The sequence below is a fragment of the Oncorhynchus tshawytscha genome, linkage group LG22 (assembly GCF_018296145.1).
Source record: "Oncorhynchus tshawytscha isolate Ot180627B linkage group LG22, Otsh_v2.0, whole genome shotgun sequence".
Classification (NCBI taxonomy): domain Eukaryota; kingdom Metazoa; phylum Chordata; class Actinopteri; order Salmoniformes; family Salmonidae; genus Oncorhynchus; species Oncorhynchus tshawytscha.
The window spans coordinates 9,954,112-9,967,914 of NC_056450.1; the positions used below are offsets into that span (position 1 = coordinate 9,954,112).

Sequence of the window (13,803 nt, forward strand, 5' to 3'; positions counted from 1 at the left end):
AATACTGTTCAACTACCACACGGTACACAATTTTCACACGGTACACAACTACTGATTTTTATTTGTAAATCCGTAAGTCAAATGGAATTTCAACCGATTTGACCTCAAGGACCAGGGAGGTTTTCCAATGCTTCGCAAAGGGCACCTATTGGTATATATTAAAAATCCCAGAGCATTTGAAAGTTACTAATTACTCTTGATGTATCAATACACCAAGTCACTACAAAGATACATGCGGCCTTCCTAACTGTTGCCAGAGCGGAAGGAAAACACTCGGATTCCACCATGAGGCCAATGCTGATTAACAGTTTAATGGCTGTGATAGAACTGAGGGGTCAACAGTTAAGTTACACCACAATACTAACCTAAATGACAGTGAAAAGGAAGCCTGTATAGACATTTTCCAAAACATGCATCCTATTTGCAGTAAGGCACGAAAGTAATGTGACAAAGCAATTAACTGCCCTGAATACAAAGCGTTATGTTCGAGGGAAATACAATACCATATTTTCAAGCGTGGTGGTGCCTGCATGTTATGGGTATGCTTGTCATCGGCAAGGACTAGGTCATTTTTCAGGATGAAAACAAACTGAATAGAGCTACACACCAGCGAAATCCTAAAGGAAAACCTGGTGGTCTGCTTTCCAGGCAACACATTCACCTTTTAGCAGGACAACTTAAAACACAGGGCCAAATATACACTAATGATATACCAAGACATCATTGAATGTTGCAGTGTGGCATAGTTTTGAATTAAATCTGGCAAGATGGGAAAATGGCTGTCACGCAATGCTCAATAACCAACTTGACAGAGCTTGAAGAATTTAAAGTATAATGTGCAAATATTGTACAATCCAGGTGTGCAAAGCTCTTAGACTTACCCAGAAAGACTCGGCTGTAATTGCTGCCAAAGGGGATATCACGTTTTGACTCGGGTGTGAACACTAATGCAAATTAGATTTAATTTTCAATGCATTTTCAAACATTTCTTGAAACATGTTTTCACTGTCATTAAGTTATTTTGTGTAGCTGAACAAAAATATAAACGCAAAGTGTTGGTCCCATGTTTCCTGAGCTGAAATAAAATATCCCAGAAATGTCCCATACACACAAACAGCTTGTTTCTCTCAATTGTTGTGCACAAATTTGTTTCTGTTAGTGAGAATTTTCCCTCTGCCAAGATAATTCATCCACCTGACAGGTGTGGCATATCAAGAAACTGATTAAATGGCATGATTAATACACTGCAGAATTTTACACAGATGCACCTTGTGCTGGGGACAATAAAAGGCCACTCTAAAATGTGCAGTTTTGTCGCACAACACAATGCCATTGATGTCTCAAGTTTTGAGGGAGCGTGCAATTGGCATGCTGACTGCAGGAATGTCTACCATAGCCGTTGCTAAAGAATTTAAATGTTAATTTCTATACCATAAGCCGCTTCCCCAATGGTTTAGAGAATTTGGCAACCGGCCTCACAACCACCGACCTCGTGTATGGTTTGCTGATGCCCGTGGTGGGGTTATGGTATGGGCAAGCATAAGCTACGGACAACGAACACAATTGCATTTTATCGATGGCAATTTGAATGCACAGAAATACCGTGACGAGATCCTGAGGCCTATTTTTATTGAAGGTAGCTGTTACCAACAGATGCATATCTATTCCCAGTCATGTGAAATCCATAGATTTGGGCCTAATGCATTTAATTCAATTGACTGACTTCCTTATATTGAACTGTAGCGTTTATATTTTTGTTCAGTATATTTGATCCATTTTGAATGCAGGCTTGATTAGTTTAACATGGTGCCCTTTTAGCTGACATTTTATCTGATCTCTACATACACTGTTCCATGGTTTTGTATGTAAATATCCTTAATGGCACTTATTGTACTGTAGATTTAGCAACAATTTCATATTGGTATATAAACTGAGGCAGTATACAATAACTGTCCAATAGATTTCATACATTATTCTCCATCCAACACTTCACTACGAGGTACCAGGTATACGTTCCCATCAGGGGTCTGCTGTAGAGAGTAGTCCTCTATAGAGTAGGGATGTCCATCCTCATCCCGGAGCTGAGAAAAGACTTCAGCATACAAGTCTGTGAGGCGGTGTTTAACAATAGTCAGGTTACGTTGGAACTCCAACCTCTCCCTGGCCAGATGTTCCCTCTGGGCCTGCAGCTGACCCAACTCCCCCTCCAGGTAAACAATGTTCTCCAGCTTCCTCTTCCTGCAGTTCTGGGCTGCCACCTTGTTCTTCCCCCGCCGGCGGATGTCCCTGACGAGGGCGAGCTGGGAGTCCGTGAGGGTGTACTGTGTTGTCAGGAGCTCGTTGAAGTCGTCCACAGGTAGGTTGATGATCTTCTCTAGAGGGAAAGGGATCTTGAGGGCGAGGGCTCGGCGTTCGTCCCGGCTCAGAGGGACAGGAAGAGGGTTACCTCTGGGTTTTTCATAGAACGCCTGGGGAGAGCTCTCTCTGGTGGCAGAGCTGTTAAGATGCCGGTCGTTCAAGGCACTGGGTAAACCATGTTGATGTTTCATTGACATGGGAGGCAGGAAGTGAGGCTGTGGTTGCATTTGGGATGGTTGTGTTACAGGGAAGTAAGAGGAGTGCATCCCTGGGTAGTGGTAGGGGTTATTGGGAAGCTGCTGATAGTCCACAGAGTAAAAGAGGCTAGCTCTCCTCCCTTGCTCACCCATATTCTCCATCTCCCCATGACTATAGTTCAGACCAACCTCTGTGCTTGAATAAGCAGGGACACCAGTCATGGCATCATCTGGTGAGGCTAGTGGTGGGCTGGAACCCAGAGATAGGCCAGAGTCAGATTCCAGATCATCCACAGTGCATGGTGGGTGTTTGCTCTGCCCATGACTTGTCCCTAGCACGTACCGCCCCGGGCCCTGAGAGGGGCCAGCATTGTCGTTTCCAACAAGCCCCTCACCACCGACGCTCGGGAGACTCATATGCTCTAGAAGGCTCATCAGCGGTGGCTGTATAGGGTTCAGAACTCTGGGGTTCAGCTGGGCTCCAGAATGGTTTCCAGAATGTCCGTACAGTGCCTCTGCTGCTGCTGCTTCCCCGGTGGCCTGATGTTGGCAAGCTGGCATTACTTTAGAGTAGGATCCCTCATAAGCAGCATCAGGATTTGTCGCACCACCACAGGGGAGGGGCTCTGTATGAGAGTGAGACTGAGCCATGCCATAACCTCCCAGAGAGATGGGCAGCTCCATGGGATGGTACTGAATATTTTCATCTGGGCTGTCATGTGGGACCTCAAACTCCTGAAATGAAAAACAAGGTAAGGATCATTGGCGGATGCTTTGTCTATGGAAAACGATGCATCATTACAGTTTATCATTACTATATGCATTGATGATAAATAAAACAATTCTACAAGTTTGTCATTGAGTTTTAAACAGCTGTGTGTATTTGTGAACACGCAAAAGTACATATCACAGGATATGTGTGATCTAGGCTATATGGTGATGTAATTATTGAATACTCTTCCTCCTACCTGAAGCTCAGTGATGGCCATCAGTTCCTGCCAGGCCAAGTCCATCTCTTCGTCGTGTGGGTGGGGGGCTCCATGTGACCGGGCTCCAGGGGCATGGGTGGGCATCGATACCCCCCCACACAGCCTGCCAGGATTCGCCAAGCCCTGGAGAATAAAAATAAACTTATAGCAAATCACCTTAGATTTTGATAGTAGCTCATAGCAATTTGTTGGTAATGCTTTATTTTACAGCCCTGTTTTGTCCAATTTACGTGGCATTAACAGGTACTTCCTGGTACTTGCTTCGAATAATTAAACGCAATCAGTAACAACCTGTCATCAAATCATATGTAGTTTTGCTTGTTTTAATGAATAAAGTGTATGTCTATGGTCTATTACACTACATGATTCCACAGCCCTCCAAAAGAGGAAATATCCGAGCCAGCACAGTTGAGTTCAGCATGATATTTTGAAAAGAGTATCCGACTCACCTCACTGTGCCTCCTCAATGGGAGCACATAGTTGGCTGCTGCACACATTCAGGACAGGCTGTGGTTGCAGCGCCCCCTCCTGGAAGAAACATACATTGACAAATATTACTCAGATATTCAGCCATTAGAATATGCTGAAATCTACGGATTCAATACGTAGCTGCGAACAAACAAGGAAAACACTCATCTAGACGAAGTCTCCTCAAAGCAAAAACACGTCATCTTAAAATATAGAAAGTCATGTTATACTATTGTTATACTATTTTCCCTGCAGAAAGATGTATATACCAAAACTATACCCACTGTGATATGTAACCTACTATATGAGTGTTCGGGTGCTATTCGGTGTTGAACTCTTTGGGACATGCGAAAGCAGAGTTCCGTTGGGCTGAATCCATCCTATCAGCTGAGCTGAGCTGTGGTGCTGCTATGCCAGACACCGATAAGGCAATCTCCTGGGAGACAGCACAGCACAGCGTTCCCTCCACAGCAGCAGCAAACAGAGGCTGGGGCTGGGGCCTAACCGCAGTCATGTTCCTTATAGTAAAGTGAAAGTCAGAGAGGGCTTTATAACCTTTATAAAGGGTTTAACCTTACGTTTGGGACAGCACATAAATAAGTCCTCAATTGAGAAGAGCAGAACCATTGTCGTGGTTTTATAGTCATTATACCATGCATGAATTCCATATTGAGTTATGTGTATTGTAGTTGGCACTATAGAATGCAAGGTATTGACTAAGATACTTCGGATGAAGAGAGTTCATGGCCTAACTTTTAAACAATACAAAAATTAAGTTATGTATCATCCAGCATTTGTTCTCATTCCTCGCTGGCTTTGTTTGGATCTCAACAAATACTCAGGAAAAGAGCAAGAATTCTAAGCAACAGCACAATTATGACCATTCCCTCTTCCATGACCACAATTGTTTATTTACTTGAGGTGATCTTTATTTTTTATTTACTTTCCATCTCCTCGGCAACACAAAATATTTTCACACACTCTGGATATGCCAAGTTTCCCATGATTAAACATCTCGGTGATGGAGCATGTCATTTACAACATAGGATACATTGCTGCTTCGGAGTAGAACAGTTGATGTATCACTTTGGCTCTCACACTTCCTTGAACTCCAGTCTACATGTACATCTCACACAACTAACAGGTGATGGCGCTCACCTGAACACTGTTGCAAAGATTGTACCGTGCATTAATTGTATATTTAGTTCCATGTATTGTACTTATACTATAGAACGCAAGGTATTGACTAAGATACTTTGGATGAAGAGATTTCATGGTCTAACTTTTGAACAATGCTAAAACTAAGTTATGCATCGTCCAGCATTTGCTCTCATTCCTCGCTGGCTTTGTTTGGATCTCAACAAATACTCAGGAGAAGAGCAGGAATTCTCTGCAACAGCACAATTATGACCATTCCATCTTCCATGGCCCCAATTGTTTATTTACTTGAGGGGGATCTTTCTTTTTTGTTTACTTTCCATCTCCTCGGCAACACAAAGTATTTTCACGCAATCTGGATATGCTGCTTCAGAGAAGAACATTTGATGAGGAATCACTTGGTCTCTCACACTTTTGCACTCCGCTCTACACATATCTCTCACAACTGGCAGGTGATGGCTCTCACCTGAACACTGTTGCAAAGATGTGACCTTATCCCACAAAATACCCACTCGCCTAACTCATCACACCAACTACAGGTTCATCCGTCATTGTATCTCTACTATATGATCTGTAGCTACAGGTTCCCCATGCATAGAGTAACCAACATGGATGGGCTTGTAACTCTCACCATATCTTGCCACAGCCACTGTTATGTTTGTGGTGATGCTTCCTAAGGCTGTTTCCTCTAGTACTGGAGGGGGCAAGGTTGCTTGGCCTGTCTAACCAGAACTCTTCTTACATGTCTTACATCAGGTGTTGCATAAACAAGAATATCAGTTGTTAGCACACTGGTAGGGGAACAGACATCCAGTAGACTACATTTTCATATTTTAAATTGTCTTTCAAATTGTGTCGCGTGTCATTATCTGAAGAGATACAATTCAATTTGGCAGGGAAAACTTACTCACGTAACTAAGGGCAAAATACATGTAATATATTTGTATGCAAAACCCATAGACAGTAATGTGGATAAGATTAAAGGATATAATATGCTATTTGTGTTGATAATCCTTCTTAGCAATGGTCAGTGTGGTACATTTGACATTAATTACTGAAGAGGGAAAAAGGGCTTGTGAGTCAATACTTCACCAAGTAAATGGCTACAATAAGTGCTCTGGCCTAAATGCTTTCTACTCTTGAAGATGACAGTTTGATTCGAATTCTATAATATGCCTGTCCTTCAGCTTGAGCATATGATGGTAATATTCGTTTATGACTCATTTTGAATGAGATACATTTGACCGTTTTTTGGCCATTTATAAGTTTTCAATTAAGTTACATTTGTTCTTTGAATAACCGCTTCTTAAGTTATTAGAACCTGTTTTGCACATTAATGTGACAAAGTAGCAATGAGTTCATTAAAAACGGATTATATTTTACACTGGAAAGAGACCTGAAAGAGGCAGCGAATCAACCTGATCTAGCAATGAAAAAAAAATATATACTGCTAAAAATCTGTAGAGAAGGCGGTTGTGAAAGAACATACTGTACCTGAGCAACATGTCTCTGTGTCTTCAACAGGTGTTCAGGAGAAAAGAATATTCAGATTGACACGTAAGAAACATAATCCTGGTAAAAAAAATAAAAAAATAAAAAAAAGTAGAAACAGAACAAAAAAGCGTTTCTATTCAGTTTAGTGAGGACGTCTGTTAATATGTCTGCTTTTAACCAACCATTATAGGGAGTGCATTTGATTTCACTCTCTCTCACTCTGTCTCTCTGTCGCTCTCTCTCTAGCTCTCTGCTCTGCTTCACAGACAACCCCCAGCATAAATGGGATGTCTCTGCCTGCGATGTAAGCAACCTTCCTGTAAAGCAGAAAACCACAAACCAAGGGCCCGACAGACAAACAAGCATCCCGTTGAATCACCTTTTAAACCAAGGCAAATAGCTTAGCTATGATGAATAGGTGTTTAAATGTTAACTACGTTCTGTGACAAATTAACCATTCAATGATACAACACGATGCACAAATCCTTACACAAATCTAGCAGATCAGGACTCATCTTCCTATAACTAACCAAACTCCTTACAATAAAATGTCCCAAAAGAAGTCCCCTGAAAGGAGAGGTTTATGGAGTGTGATCTGGAGCACCTGGAGTTAAACCAACCTGGTATTGTTGTTAGAGAGGGCCCTGTGCAGGCGGGGGCAGTGGTGGGTTGGAGACAGGCTGGATTGCAACTTAGTTTAGTAGGGATGGAATGTACACCTCCACCAGGTAAGAAAGGACACATTGTTCCTTTATCTGGCAGCGCAACCACTAAAGGGGGGAGGGGGGGGGGCGTGCGTGTCTTACATAGCAGGTGACCAGTAGAGTCCTACCCCCCAAAACTCCCCACACCACTGCCCCAATCAAACACATGCTGTATGCATAAAGACAAGCCGAACAAGCCTAAAACTAACGTTAGCACTTATTAATACACAACCAGGAGTTGGTAATAAGCCAATTTAACTATTAGAAATCATTTGATGAACTTGGTGCACCAATGGACGTACAGTCAAAAGGGCTGGTGTGATATTTTCATATTTCAAATCTATATTCATAGCAACAACATGCAACATTTATGTTTTATCACAAAAACAACACGAAAGGGGAATTCTATGATGGATTTTTAGAGGTGGGGTTGGGTTCACATTTCAGAAACGTTGATTAAACAACAAAATACATCAAATGACTTTTAATCGTAGGGGAGAGTGGGTTAAGATGAGCCACCATTGTTTCTAAGAGACCATATACAAAATGAATCATTTCCCCAAATATTTAGGAAGAGTCTGTGAAGAAAGAAACCATATGGGAAGTGGTAAGTAAGCAAGTTAGGTAATAAATAAAATAAAAATTAATTCACCAAGTCAAATGAAAGTATTGTGTTAGATGTTTCAATAATGCTTGTATCTAAACCAAAATAGATAATTTTAAGATTGATGTTCTAGACATCAGTTGGGGCTTCTATAAGCTTCAATATGAGATCCTAAACCTAGCATGAAAGTGTATCATTGTAGCTGTGTGGGCTAATACAGTAAGTTGGGTTAAGCCAATGGCAAGTTGAGCAAATTGAAGTGTTTTCCTCCCAGGTGTCAATGCGAGGCATTATCGCTGGGATATGAGATAACAACAGGGCCTGGTGTTTGTTAGGTGTTAAGCCTGTGTTAAAAGATGCTTACAATTATTAAAAGACAGACAAGTATTTGAAGGTTTCTAATGGGTAGTGGTAATATTTCATTCAGTACAGTCCCGCATTGAAATGTAGCACATACAAGCTATGTTTTGTAATGTTTACAACGATTTCTGATTATTTCCAGGGATACACAACATCTTGACGTAGATACTGTATCTTTGTTAGAAAGAATACTATATTTCGCTTGACAGTGGTGCTGAATGTAAAAATTGCTCAATGTACCCCATTCACCCCTACACATAAAAGAACAAGCCAGAAGTTTGAAAAAGTCCTATGACAAAGACAGACCCCATCTCCAAGCCACAGTTTATGATGTTTTCGGGTCATTGTTCTCAAAACATGGGAAGAGTAGGTGGCTGACAGTCAACAGAGGTGGGTGTTTACCAGGAATAAGAGAGAGAAGGGACTTCCCAACTTCCTAGCACCCAGCGCCCTACTCACCCACCTCCTAAGGATGCTAGAGAGCAGGCTGTTATTACCCCGACCACAGTGGTTTTCACTCTGGCTGCAGTTACCAGCTCAACGCCCACTGTCTATGGTTGTGTTTGTTTGCTGCAATTGGTCTTTGACATCTTGGGCAAGTACTTTTCAATTTGTTCCCTTGAAGTATCTCATCCATCTTCCTAATTTTTACCAAATCTCTGAGAATAATCCCCCAAAGTCACTATTATAGTCCTTCCTTTGTCCCTGTCCCCCAAAGACCTACCTACGTAGTTCCAAGTGTAGGTGTAATGACCCGATGTGCGCCCTCTGCCTTTTTGCATGGCACCCTGCCCACACTTAACCCTGAATTCTCTTGACCAACAGAATATCGGCTAGAAACCATAGCCATTTATATACATATATGGATACACACAAATAATGGTGTTTCTAGCACAGCCGTATCCATATACACTGAGTGTACAAAACATTAGGAACACCATCCTAATATTGAGTTGCACACACTTTTAGCATCAGAACAGCCTCAATTCATCAGGGCATGGACTCCACAAGGTGTCGAAAGCGGTCCACAGGGATGCTGGCCCATGTTGACTCCAATGTTGACTCCAATGATGGATGTAGTTTAGGTGGTGGACCAGTCTTGATGCACACGGTAAACTGTTGAGCGTGAAAAGTAGCGTTGCAGTTCTTGACACACTCAAACAGGTGCACCTTGCACCTTCTACCATACCCTGTTCAAAGGCACTTAAATATTTTGTCTTGCCCATTCACCCACTGAATGGCACACATCCATGTCTCAAGGCTTAAAAATCCTTCTCGAACCCGTCTCCCCCCCCTTCATCTACACTGATTGAAGTGGATTTTCAGGTGACATCAATAAGGGATCATAGCTTTAGCCTGGATTCACCTGGTCAGCCTAATGTCATGGAAAGAACAGATGTTTCCAAATGTTTTGTACACCCAGTGTATATGGATACGGCTATGTCACCATTTCTTTCCACAGATAATTCTAGAATTTGAACTAGGTGCATGTTCTACTAGTTCTACTCCATGATTAATACATTGCTTCTTTCTCGACAAGTATTTTTTATTGTTGTCACCATTTTGTCATTGAAGAGGTGTGGTATTGGAAGTCTTGCCCTAACAACCTGAAAACATGATTTCTATGATTTGAGTGGAAAAAATACCTCACCACAAATTTGTTTCCCCTGGTTGCGGTCTGGAGAAGGGAAATTCTCTGAGCCAGTAGGCCCACAGCTGTTGGGAAGAGAGGAAGAGAGACTGCATGGACAGAGGGTAAAGTAGAAATAGTTCTTTATTGATTTAACTACGCAAGTCAGTTAAGATCAAACTCTTACTTACAATGACGTCCTAGGAACAGTGGGTTATAACTGCCTTGTTCAGGGGCAGAACGACAGATTTTTACCATGTCAGCATGGGGATGCAATCTAGCAACCTTTTGGTTCCTGGCCCAACGCTCTAACCACTAGAAATGTATACTGAACAAACATATACTGAAGAAAGATATAAACGCATCATGCAACAATTTCTAAGATTTTAATGAGTTACAGTTCATATAAGGAAATTAGTCGATTGAAATAAATACATTAGACCCTAATCTATGGATTTCAACTGACTGGGAATACAGATATGCATCTGTTGGTCAAAGATACCTTTAAGAAAAGATATGGGCGTGGATGAGAAAACCGGTCAGTATCTGGTGTGACCGCCATTTGCCTCATACAGCGCGACACATCTCATTCGCATAGAGTTGATCAGGCTGTTGACTGTGGCCTGTGGAATGTTGTCCCACTCCTCTTCAATGGCTGTGTGAAGTTGCTGGATATTGGCGGGAACTGGAACACACTGTCATACACGGTCATCCAGAGCATACCGAACATGCTCAATGGTTGACATGTCTGGTGAGTAGGCAGGTCAAGGAATAACTATGACATTTTCAGCTTCCAGGAATTGTAGATCTTTTTTATCATGCTGAAACATGAGGTGATGGTGGCACCATGGGATGCTCTGTTCACAACGTTGACATCAGCAAACCGCTCGCTCACACGGCACATGTGGTCTGCAGTTGTGAGGCCGGTTGGACATACTGCCAAATTCTCTAAAATGACGTTGGAGGTGGCTTATGGTAGAGAAATCAACATTCAATTCTCTGGTAACAGCTCTGTCGGACATTCCTGCAGTCAGCATGCCAATTGCACGATCCCTCAAAACTTGAGACATCTCTGGCATTGTGTTGTGAGACAAAACTGCACATTTTAGAGTGGCCTTTTATTGTCCCCAGCACAAGGTACACCTGTGTAATGATCATGCTGTTTATTAATCAAGTTCTTGATATGACACACCTGTCAGGTGGATGGATTATCTTGGCAAAGGAGAAATGCTCACTAACAGGGATGAAATACAAATTTGTGCACAACATTTGAGAAAAATAAGCTTTTTGTGAATATGGAACATTTCTGGGATCTTTTATTTCAGCTCATGAAACAAGGGATCAACACTTTACATGTTGCATTCATATTTTTGTTCAGTGTAATTATCACCACAAGCATTGCCAATAGATAATGCTCAGAGACAATAACAAACAGACATGGAAAAGGAAAACGGGTTTTTGTATGCTTCATCAAGCATCCCCTATCTCTATATGATGATGTTGTTCAAAATATAACCCATTCCCATTCCTAAGTTAATATCGATGTGTTTTCACATTGCATGACAAATGCAACTTTGTGGTGACGGTAGACAGTGGACAACGCCCAGTGTGTTTAGTCCAGCATTGTGTAACGGATGGTGCAAGGCAGCGAGGATGGAGGGACAATGCGATAGCATGGGCTGCTCCCTTCTCCCCATCTCATGGCAAAAACCACAGCAGTTAGCAGCTCCCTTCATAAGCACTCAATGCTGCTTTTATCAGCACCCAGCAGAGTTTCCTCTACCCAACATCCTCCCTTCCCTCCTGTCTTCCCGCTCTCTCTCTCTCTCTCTCTATGCATTACACACACACCACACTGCAACAACAATACACATTCCTGTTGCACTTCATTGAAAAAGTCCAGGTGATAAATGTAATATTATTATTGTTGTAAGACAGTAGTAATAGGCCATAGTCATAGAATAACAACTTTTCAAAATGTGAGGTTTAAAAAGGTGAAATACTCTGTATTGTGAAAGATCACAAGTAGGTTAATCTGAACATCTTATCATTGGTCATATTGAGACATTAGCAATGAATGCAATGATAGTGCAGGTTCATGTTCCTCATTTGCTGTTATTCCGATGTAACAATTGGTCAATGGCGAACATTTTACTCAACCTCAACAGACCGTCTTCGGACTATTCTGCAGAATCTCCATGGGCATCAGGTTTGCTGTAATGATGAACAGGATAGAACTACCGGATAAAGAGGTTATTTGTTACACTGGTAAATGCTGTTGTTCAATTTAGTCATATTGATTAAGCCGTTAAAAGTGTCTTGAGCATACTTCAGAAAGGGGCATAATGCCAAAGTGTTGCCTTTAGACTTTACAGTGTACACGTCTTGTGATTTTCCATCAGTTAAATGAAAAATGTTATCCTCTAGCTCAGGGTTTCCTAAACTTGGTCTTGGGGCACCCAATGGGTGTAGGTTTTGTTTCTTGCCCATGCATTACACAACTGATTCAAATAACCAACTCATCAACTAGCTTTGGTTCTTTTAATCAGGTGTGTACTGTAGTGCTAGGGTAAAAACCAAAACGTGCCCCCATGGCCCCAGGACAGAGTTTGGGAAATCCTGCTTTAGCTCCCAATACAAAAAGTGTTTTATTTTATTTTACTATTTAAAACACATAAATATGTTACATCAGGCAACAGATACATATACCAAAATTGCTGAGTATTATATATACAAAAAGTCAAAAGACTTGTTTCCATTGTGGTCCTCTATTGGTAGGTAAGGGATGTTGATTGCATATGTCACGCCCTGGCCATCGAGAGGCTTTTATTCTCTATTTTGGTTGGCCAGGGTGTGACTAGGGTGGGCATTCTAGTTTCTTTATTTCTATGTTTTGGCCAGGTATGGTTCTCAATCAGAGACAGCTGTCTATCGTTGTCTCTGATTGGGGAATCATACTTAGGCAGCCTTTTTCCCCACCTGTGCTTTGTGGGTAGTTGTTTTCTTAATAGTTTATTCACCTTACAGAACTGTTTTTTTTCTTTCTTCACTTTGTTATTTTGTTCAAGTATTTTGGTTAATAAAGAATCATGAACACATACCACGCTGCGTTTTGATCCGATCCTCATTACGACGAGAGCCATGACAATATACTTTATAAATCTAGTATTTTGCTACACCTGCAATAACATCTGCTAAACACATGTATGTGACCATTAACATTTGATTTGGTTATGGAGGGAGGTCCTCTTTCCTCTCTATTGAATGGAAAGGAAAACCCATTTGCCCATATTGTGTAGAAGTAAATGATGAATACATTTTTGAATTAAACATGTTAAGTACTAACAGTCAATATTGTCATGGTTATATTAAGAATAGGCTATACTGTAAAAACACAGGCATCAAGTATGAGAACAGAGGAATCTGTTAGTAACAAATGTTCTCATACTGCTATACTAAGTACAAGCAATGCCAACATGTGGCATGCCAACATTCTTCTGAGAAGCATTCAGGCTTTTGACTGTACAGTCAAGGCTGCATATTGTGTTTCCTCTCAGACATTAAGGGTAATTTCGAAATCTTTAGTGGTAAAATTGTGAAAACCCATTGCTGCATTGCAAAATGTGTTGGTTAGCCACAAAACTGTTGCAAGTGAATTTTTAGATAATATGATAATTTAATGCAGGCTATATAATATATAATACACATTTAGATTTAGATTTGGAAAAAAAACATTCTATGACAAAAGCAAAGAACTTCAATGGCAATGTGTAAATGTGTCAACACTATTACACTCACAATACTCCTTGCAATAACAGACAGAAATTGATGTTCAAAACCA

General features: G+C 41.3%; 1 protein-coding gene across 1 annotated transcript; it reads right to left on the reverse strand.

Annotated features, from left to right (window-relative positions):
* Positions 1–295: 295 nt before the first annotated feature.
* nfe2 (nuclear factor, erythroid 2) lies at positions 296–6,968 on the reverse strand. Its single transcript, XM_024383996.2, has 4 exons — positions 6,665–6,968; positions 3,994–4,072; positions 3,524–3,667; positions 296–3,290 (listed from the first exon to the last, which is right to left on the reverse strand). Exons 2-4 carry the CDS (start codon positions 4,039–4,041, stop codon positions 1,971–1,973), a joined length of 1,512 nt encoding a protein of 503 aa, XP_024239764.1. The 5' UTR covers positions 4,042–4,072; positions 6,665–6,968; the 3' UTR covers positions 296–1,970.
* Positions 6,969–13,803: the final 6,835 nt, after the last annotated feature.